The sequence below is a fragment of the Lepidochelys olivacea genome (genome assembly GCF_965140295.1).
Source record: "Lepidochelys olivacea isolate rLepOli2 genome assembly, chromosome: 5".
In the NCBI taxonomy this organism is placed as follows: domain Eukaryota; kingdom Metazoa; phylum Chordata; order Testudines; family Cheloniidae; genus Lepidochelys; species Lepidochelys olivacea.
Genome location: NC_140415.1, coordinates 2,526,425 through 2,535,061, shown reverse-complemented (window position 1 = coordinate 2,535,061; position 8,637 = coordinate 2,526,425). Strand labels below are relative to the sequence as shown.

Here is an 8,637-nt window from a genome sequence, read left to right as displayed (position 1 = left end):
TGCAGTTTCCACGGTATGCATCCGATGAAGTGAGCTGTAGCTCACGAAAGCTCATGCTCAAATAAATTGGTTAGTCTCTAAGGTGCCACAAGTCCTCCTTTTCTTTTTGCGAATACAGACTAACACGGCTGTTACTCTGAAACCTACCATTTTTGGGTTTCCCTTATAAAGTTCTAACAATTGGAAATTGTCCCTTTTGTCTTGGTTTGCCCCTGCCTTTCCTCACAGCCTCGCCTAGCCTAGCCAGGCCACTGCAGCAACAAACTGAAACCAGGAAAGGACACCTTTCCTACCCAGCGTGTAATTAACCTGCGGAACTCATTGCTGCATGATGTCACTCAGAACTTAAGATTCAAAGAGGGCTGGGACAGTTCTGTGAGTGCCCATAGCCAGAGCTGGGAAAGTATTAAATGTGTTAATTGGAGGTGGGATATAAAAATCTGTTTCTGGCTTCAAACCATCCTAACTACTGGGAGGAGACTCCCCTGAAGACAGGTTGCCCCAGAACTGCCCCTCAGAGGGGCTCTCGCCACCTTCCACAGCAGCAGCTGGTGCCAGGCACTGGTGGAGACAGGAGACTGGGCCCCGGGTCTCATCCCATCTGCCCAGTCCTATGTCACCGACCCTCCCAGGCACAGAGGAGCTGCTACCCCCTCCGGCACACAGGGCCAAGGACACGCGCTGCGGTTCCGGTGCTATTTCCTTTATTACATGATTAAATCCAAATACAAAGAAGAACCAAGAGAGAGCGGAGAGAGTCTGATCTGGGAGGGTAGCAGGGCGTGACTGCCCCAGCAGGCGCCCTGCAGGGCTCCCACCGTGGCAGGAGCAGGGGTGCCACGCTCCATGACGGGTGCTGCCGCAGCAGTTTGTTCATAGTGATCCATGTCTTCCAGGCTCCTCCGCTAGCTGGAATTCACCTGATCCGCCTCAGGCAGCTCTGTGGTGGGGTGCTCGGGGACCTCGAGGGCTGGTGGGGTCGCTTCCGAGCTCTTTGCAGCTTGCGGTTTGGTCAGGGCGCTGTAGATGCCCAGGGCCTGGGGAAAGGGGAAGGAAGGGAGACACAGCGGTTGCTGTGGACACAGCAAGACTCTGCAATGGAGGACTCTGGCACGGCAGAGTGCAGGCGGGCCAGAAGACACCTGCAGCCGGGGGCCCTTGCTCCAAGGCCTTTGACAGAACAGGGCTCAGTAGGGGCTACCCTGCTCAGAGCTCGGCCACGGCAGGGGCCAAGGCAGGGACAGCACAGGGGGTGTCACAGGGCAGACCACGTGAGAACGGCCCATGTCGGGAGTCACCACCAGCCCCTGCTCCCTCCCCAAGGTTTGCTGGGCTACTTCTCAACACTAGGAAAGGCAGCTCTGGAGGGCTGACACCCCCCCACACCCAGGGCCCCAGGGCTCCCTGTGCCAAGGTGATCTGACCGCCCCCCCTTGGCCTGGCCCAGGGATGGACAAGGGCGACAGTAACTCCCACCCCAAGGGGACAGCGTGGAACCCAGTGGGGAGCTCGGACCTTGCCTTGCCCTGGTCTCCATGGAAGGCAGCGTCTCTGGGCTGGCCAGCCCCAGAGCAGGCAGCTGGGTTCCCTTCTCCTGTGCCTGGCCACAAGCTGCCTTGGCAGGGACCACAGCTCTGTCAGGTCCCATGGCGAATTCCCCACCCAGGAGCCTTCATGTCAGAGCCTTAGTAAATTCACAAGGACAAATTCCCAGCCCTGCCCCCGGGGCAATTTCCCTCCTTCCCCCCTTTGGCTCTATAGCCGCTGAGTTCTCTGCTGCGACCCATGGGCCCAGCAGGCTGTTAGGCAGCACTGCCCTGTGCTGACCTGCGTGACCATGCTGGTGACGTCCCCGGTGTTGGAGGGCAGCAGGATGGTGTTGGAGTCCTTGGCCAGCTGGGAGAAGGCGCTCACGTACTGCTCCGCCACAGCCAGGGAGGCAGCTGCGTTGCCGTTCTGGAGAGGGATGGAGGGGGTCACACTGTGCACACAGCACAATGGGAGCTGCTGCCCCCAGCCGGATGCTGGACCCTTGCACCCCATGGAGCAAGGGGAGGGTCAGTGGCCACGTCTGGGAAGCGGTGGGGCTCTGGATTAGGGTTAGGAAGTTCTGGGGATGAATCTGAAAATGGGAAGCCAGCTAATCCCCAGGGGGATCCCAACGGGCTGTAACCAACTCCCCCGCTCCCTGCCGAGGCACCCCCTCTCCCCCACGGCTGGGCAGGGGCACAGAGCAGCAGGAGCCGGAAGGTCTCCTGGGAGGGGAGGGCTTGGGAGGTGGGATCTCCTCAGGGAGGGGAAAGGGAGCAGGAGGGTCCCCAGTGTGCTGAAGGGGAGCAGGAAGCTGCAGTCCTCTGTGGGGCAGGGCGATGGCATTGCAGCCTCCAGGCACTGCCACCAAGCCCTGTGGTGACCCCTCCGGCAGCGGGTCTCCCCTGCAGACCCCACGCACTGTCCTCCCCATGGCCACTGGTCTGTGACCGTGGCAGTGACAGAGGCTCCGGAGTGGGGGCTCCACAGGCAGAGGCTTGGGGCGAGCGGCATGGCTCACTCGTGGGTAACGCACTCAGCCCAATGCATGCTGGGAAAGCCTCTCGCCCGCTCGGCTGCGGGGTCAGGAGGAAAGGCTGCTGCTCTCCTTTACGTGTCCCCTGCGGAGGAGAGTCCCCCAACACCCAGCCTCGACACCAACGGAGAGCAAGGGCCTGGCACCTGGACACAGGCAGAGCCTCGGCCTCCCTAGCAACGGGCACTCACCTGCTGCGTCAAAGCATCAGCCAGGAGCCGAATAGCTTCTGCCTTGGCCTTGGCCTTGGCCAGCATGGCATTGGCCTCCCCTGGGCAGAAACGTAGGAAAGCAGGAGTCAGGGGACGGAGCGGAGAGAAGCAGCAGGGAAAGGGAAGCGGGCAAGCTCCTGCGACGCTCCAGGGATCGCTGCCACGTGGCTGAGGCTGCTCTGTACCAGGAGAGCTTCATGCTCTGCCACAAGCCTGGAGGCTGAAGGTAGCAGGAAGCCTCCCTCCCAGTGTGCCTCCCTGCCAGCTAGCCCACAGCATCTCAGACTGCAGCCCCACAGTGCTAGTCCGCACCACACCCACAGTCACACCAGGGTCTCCCAGCCCGGAGGGCAGTTAAATACCCCACAGCTCCCGCTCAGCGCGGGGCCTAGTTCTGCAGGGCTGGCAGGAGGATCGCCTACTGCTGTCACTCGAGTGAGTGGCCTGATGCCCCCAGGGAGGGACCAGCTCTTGGCAGCACGGACAGCCCCGGACCCAGCCCCACCCCAGCGCCCCACCGTGCTCCAGTTCATTACCAGCAGCTTTGTTGATCTGTTCGGCCCTCTCAGCCTCGGAGGCCAGGATCTGGGCCTGCTTCCGCCCCTCTGCCACGTTGATGTCAGATTCCCTGGTCCCCTCTGACTCCAGCACTGTGGCACGTTTTCGTCTCTCGGCCTCCACCTGGAACCGAAGCACCATGGGGGATGCTGCAGCCACCCCACAGATCGTCCCTCCTCTAGGGGACAAAGGGAGGGGCAAGAGCAGGGGGCACCCTTCATCTGCTCCAGGCAGGGGCGTGCTGCTCATAAGGGGTTAAGACATCCCTGCTGGGCACCAAGCAAGCCCCAGGAAACGCTGGGCCTCCTCCAGGCTGCGTGAGAGCACTGCCCGCGCCATGGGGCCGTCCCTGAGAAGAGCTGAAGCTCCCACCCACAGGAAGCAGCTTACACCAGCTCCACAAGAAAGCACTGACTTCCTCCTTCTCTGGGAGACCACCAGCCCTACGTGGCTCGCTCTGGACCTGCCTATCCAGCTCCCCTCTTACGCCCCAGCCCAGCCAGCAGGAGCTCCTGCCGAATCTCTGCATCCACACCCTGGGACTGCAAACCAGGCACTCTCAGTGGGAGGCCCTCAGCCCTCTCTGCTGCCCTCTTAGAGCCTGAGCATCTGGAGACACTCTCAGCCTGGCGCCAGCCCTTTGCGTGAAAGGGGCGCTGGCAGGTCCTGAAGGCAGCAGCCAAAGGAGCACCGTGGTACCATGTGGCCCGGCCGCTCTGGGTGCAGAGTGACCACGCTCAGTGTCCTCAGCCGCAGACACCTGCACTTCTCCTCTTCTTGCCCAAGATCCCTGGGGACGGGGCCCTGCTCGGTCTGTTGGAGAGTGGGGGGGATGGGACTTCTGAGCTGCGGGTCCCTGCCCTGTGCTCACCCCAGGTACTGGCCTACTCAGGCAGAGTTCACGGCCCGTGCAGCCAACCCAGCTCTGGAGGAGGGGAGCCCACAGGGACTGGGACTAAAACCAGAGATCGGCACCCACCCAGCCCTCCCTGCACATGGAGAGTGCAGGGGGTGGCCAGGCTATCGGCTGACCTGCATCTGCATGGATTCCTTCACCCGGGGAGGCACGTGGATGTCCTTGATCTCGTAGCGCAGGCACCGGATGCCCCAGCAGTCCGAGGCCTGGTTGATGGCATCCACGATGCAGGCATTGAGGGACTCCCGCTCCTGGAGAAGGCACAAGAACCCAGGAGCGCAGTGAGATGGGCTCAGCTCAGAACAAGGGGGCAGAGAAACAGCAAGGCCCTGCCCCTTCGGAGGGGAGGGGCCAAATCCAGCCCTGGAGGACCCACTTGCCAGAACCATGGCCCTGTGGCCATAGAGCAGAACCGACTGCCCCCACCCTTGTCATCAGCGCAAGGACTGCAGTAATGCAGGCACCCAGGCCACAACAGCAACCCTGAGAACAGGAGCAGCAGCCAGACAACCTCAGCCCGGCTCACAAGGGACAGCCATTCACAGGGACATGTCTCCCCTCAGCCCACATCTCCCGCTCTGTGAGGCAGGACACAGCCAGCCACAGCATTGCCACCAACAGGAGCTGCTCTCAACACGCAGGAGGCCAAGCCAGCTGGGTCCTGGCACAGAGCATCCATCACGCAGGGGTTCTCACCGCAGTGAGAGTGGCGCGAGCTACCGACCTCCTTGGTGTGAGATCCAGGGGGGGCCACTCCCGACCCTGCGTCCGGCACTCATGGCAGCAAGAGTCACTCCAGTTAAACAGGGACACGTGAGGCTGGGACCCTTCCTGGGGTTTGGTGCCTCGCTGGGAGAGGCCCAGGAAGTGCCCTGAGCTGAGGGAGTTTGGCTATTTGAAGAGGAAACGTCTGGCTGGGGAGACCCCGTCACTTCCAGTGCCCCTGGCACCCAGAGGGATGCTGCTGCCAGCTCCTTCTCGACTCCTCAAGCGCTGGATTCCCTGCCCCCACACCCCTCAGCTGGCAAAATACCTCTGAGAACAAACACTGCCCCCCAGACCCAACAGTCACAGCCCCGCAGCGGGCGCTCACAGCAGTGCACTGAAGACACCATCCAAGAGTAGATCCTGTAAGGCTCAGGAGCTGAGCAGCACAATCCAGCCCCAGCCCATAACTTACCCGGAAGACTTTGTCCAGGGAGATTTTGCCCAGCTCGGACCTCATGGTGGTCTGGGCCAGCTGGGTCACCGCGTACTCAGGGTCCTCCACCCCATAACTGGCCTGGAAAGGGGGAGCAGAGACCATGATCAGACTCAGCACCCAAGAATCCTGCCAGCCCAGCAGCCACTTAGGCTGCTGCCAGCCCCCTCCCTCACTGGTCAGTGGGGTGGAGCTCTCCCCAGAGTGGCCAGTTCAGACAGTCGCTCCCCTGGGGCAGGGCCTTTCTGCTGGACCTAGTGCAACAACAGAGACACTCACCTTCGAGGCCAGACAGAGTCCAGCCCCCAGAGCCAGTGTCTGCACCAGGATCCTTCAGAGGCAGGGCCTAGACTGGAGTATCAGCATCAAGTCCGTGACAGTGAGAGTGGCTGGTGTTTCCGGCGGGGCTGGGACACAGAGATCTAAACGACCCCCACTGCTCTGGGGCAAGAAGTCTCATCCAGGGAGCTCCTGGAGGCCAGGCCAAGATCCCATGGAATGAGAGGATGATGAGGGAGGAGAGCAGCATGTTCAGCTTCTTCCCTCTACACCAAGGCAGCTGGGAGCTGCAGGGCCAAGCTCCTCCATGCTCAGGAGCAGAGGTCAGGCTGGGACAATGAGGAGGTGACCTCCCAGCCTCTCCCTCCAGGACTGCTCCACGCCTTGGTCCTTCCAGTGATTACAGATATCCCACCACCCCCAGTTTTTCTGCATGAGCAGCTGCCAGCTGTGTAGGGCAGGGAGCATTAGCAGATGCCTACACAGTGGGAGGTGGCCGCCTCGCATCTCCACGGCCACACTGAGCCCCGCTAGTACCTTATAGGGGTCCATGATCCGTAGGTACAGGACACCATCTATCTGCAGGGTGACATTATCTGCGAGGGAAAAGGAGAACATTCCTGTCAACAGGGCAACATCCTCCTGGATCCTGCAGGAAGGAAGTGGCATTTGCAGCCTGCCCCAGTAAAGAGAGATGGCCAGGCAGGGGTTCACAGGGATAAGCTACTTTCCATTTCCAAAGTGCTACAAATTAGGCCAAGTCCAGGTCCCAAGGGACAGATCTGCATGTACTCGCCAAGGAGCCCACAAGGCTCCCACCCCCAGCTGCTGCCCCGCCCCCTGAGGTGCAGACAGGGGGCTGGGAAGGGGGAAGCAGGGCAGACGAGCTCCTCCTCACCCAGCGTGACGGCCGACTGCTCCGGGACATTGATGACGATTTCCTTGAGGCTCTGTACGTAGCGGATCCGATCCAGCAGTGGAATGAGGAAATTCAAACCCTGGGAGGAGAGCAGGGAAAGCTGCAAGGAAAGCCCAGCATCCTGGCCCCAGAGCAGAGGGCACTAAGTTGGGGAGCACAGCAGGATGCTGGATCAGCTCCCACCGACTGGACAGCAAGGCTGGAGACTACTGCGCGGGCAACCTGAGTGCACACTGGTGCAGTGGTAGCCCCAGGGGGGTGCAATGGACTCGCTCTACACACTCAGGGCCTTCAGCTTCCCAGCTGCTTCCACCTCCCAGCTTAGATGCCTGTTTTCCCAATCCTCCCAACAGCATCATTCTTTGTGCCTGCAGCGCCACCAGCTGGTGACTGGTGAGATTACCACAGAAAGAGAGCTTGGAATGGCACAGGGACTACAGGTTTCAGAGTAGCAGCCGTGTCAGTCTGTATTCGCAAAAAGAAAAGGAGGACTTGTGGAATCTTAGAGACTAACCAATTTATTTGAGCATAAGCTTTCGTGAGCTACAGCTCACTTCATCGGATGCATACTGTGGAAACTGCAGAAGACATTATATACACAGAGACCATGAAACAATACATGAGGTGCATGCATCCGATGAAGTGAGCTGTAGCTCACAAAAGCTTATGCTCAAATAAATTGGTTAGTCTCTAAGGTGCCACAAGTCCTCCTGTTCTTTTTACAGGGACTACAAACAGTCGAGCACGCTCTGCAAGGGAAATCTCTCTCTGGCCAAGAACGCACCCCACATGGAGCTCCCACACTCCCACTATCCAGGCAGGGCAGGAGGACCAGGAGACCCCAGAAGGGCAGGTGCACTCAGCAAGGAAAAACATAGACCAAGTACATTCAGTTTGACGCTTTCATCACCTCTCACCCTGAGGAACGTGTGGGGGGGAGGGGGGGTTCACTTTGTACCTTTGGTGGAGCTGCTATGATCTTTCTGCTCTAACCCTCCCCCCCCATCTCAGAGACCTACTTGCACTCCCCACCCGGGCCCATCATATCAGGTGGGTGGGAGCACTGGGGAGCAGCGGCAGGAATTTCCTCCCTCTCCCCCAGAAGAGGAACCCGCGGTTTCTGCAGGCACTGCTGGCTGAGGGCGCCAGGTAGGGAAGTCAGCCCAGCTCCCACATGCCAGCAAGAGGAGGAGGACACAGCACAGGAGTGATGCAAGGGAACGTGAGCTGGCAGCACAATCCCTTTTGCTCTGGCTCTTCCCTCTGATACCGCACACGGGGGGCCCGCGCTCAGACTCCAGGGGGCGAGGAGGCTCCTTACGGGCTCCAGGATGCGGTGAAATCTGCCCATTCGCTCCACCACCCAGGCCTCCTGCTGGGGCACGAAGAGCACCATGGTGTTCATGGGCAGACTGGAGGAGCATCGCTGTGGGGCTGCGGCCAGCCACGCCCTGGGCCCCGGCCGCCGGGAGCTCTGGGGAGAGAAGGGGAAGAGTCAAGCCAGGCCATGACTGGGCAATAAGTGCCCCCCCCGCCAGGCCCGCCCCCCACCCACCCACCCACCCACCGGGGACGCAGCCCAGGGGAGCCCCAGCGGGCAGCGCGAGCCCCTCGGGGGTGGGGGTGGGGGGTCGATGCCAGCCCACGTGACTCTGCCTACGCTCCCTCCACTTCCTGTCCCAAACGCCGGGGCCAGGGGGCGCTGGGGGGGAGGGACGGGCTCCTGGCGCGTCCCGGGGCAGCCGGTCCCGCCCCCCCCCCAGGCCTCGGCCTCGGCCTCGGCCTCGGCCTCGGACCTCCAACAGGAGCCGCCCGGCCCCGCGCGCCGCCCGCCCCAGCATCGCGCCCAGCCGGAAGCGGGTGTGTGCGGCCGGTCCGACCCCTCCCGCTCCGCCGGGAACACTTCCGGCCGCGGGGACGGCGCGGTTCCCCTGCCGAAACCCTTCCCCCCGGAAACACTCCCCCCACGCCCGGGACCAGGGCGGC

General features: G+C 61.5%; 1 protein-coding gene across 2 annotated transcripts; it reads right to left on the bottom strand.

The window, feature by feature from the left end:
- Window positions 1-687: 687 nt before the first annotated feature.
- Window positions 688-8,575, bottom strand: STOML2 (stomatin like 2). Of its 2 annotated transcripts, none has more exons than XM_084629455.1 (10): window positions 8,448-8,575; window positions 7,973-8,125; window positions 6,631-6,730; window positions 6,270-6,328; window positions 5,433-5,534; window positions 4,369-4,503; window positions 3,315-3,459; window positions 2,758-2,837; window positions 1,828-1,956; window positions 688-1,037 (listed from the first exon to the last, which is right to left on the bottom strand). In XM_084629455.1, the coding sequence occupies exons 1-10, from the start codon at window positions 8,490-8,492 to the stop codon at window positions 906-908; spliced, it is 1,080 nt and encodes a 359-aa protein (XP_084485581.1). In that variant the 5' UTR covers window positions 8,493-8,575; the 3' UTR covers window positions 688-905. The 2 variants fall into 2 exon arrangements, with proteins under 2 accessions (XP_084485581.1, XP_084485582.1); XM_084629456.1 differs by lacking the exon at window positions 8,448-8,575 and adding an exon at window positions 8,219-8,301.
- Between the last annotated feature and the right edge of the window lie 62 nt (window positions 8,576-8,637).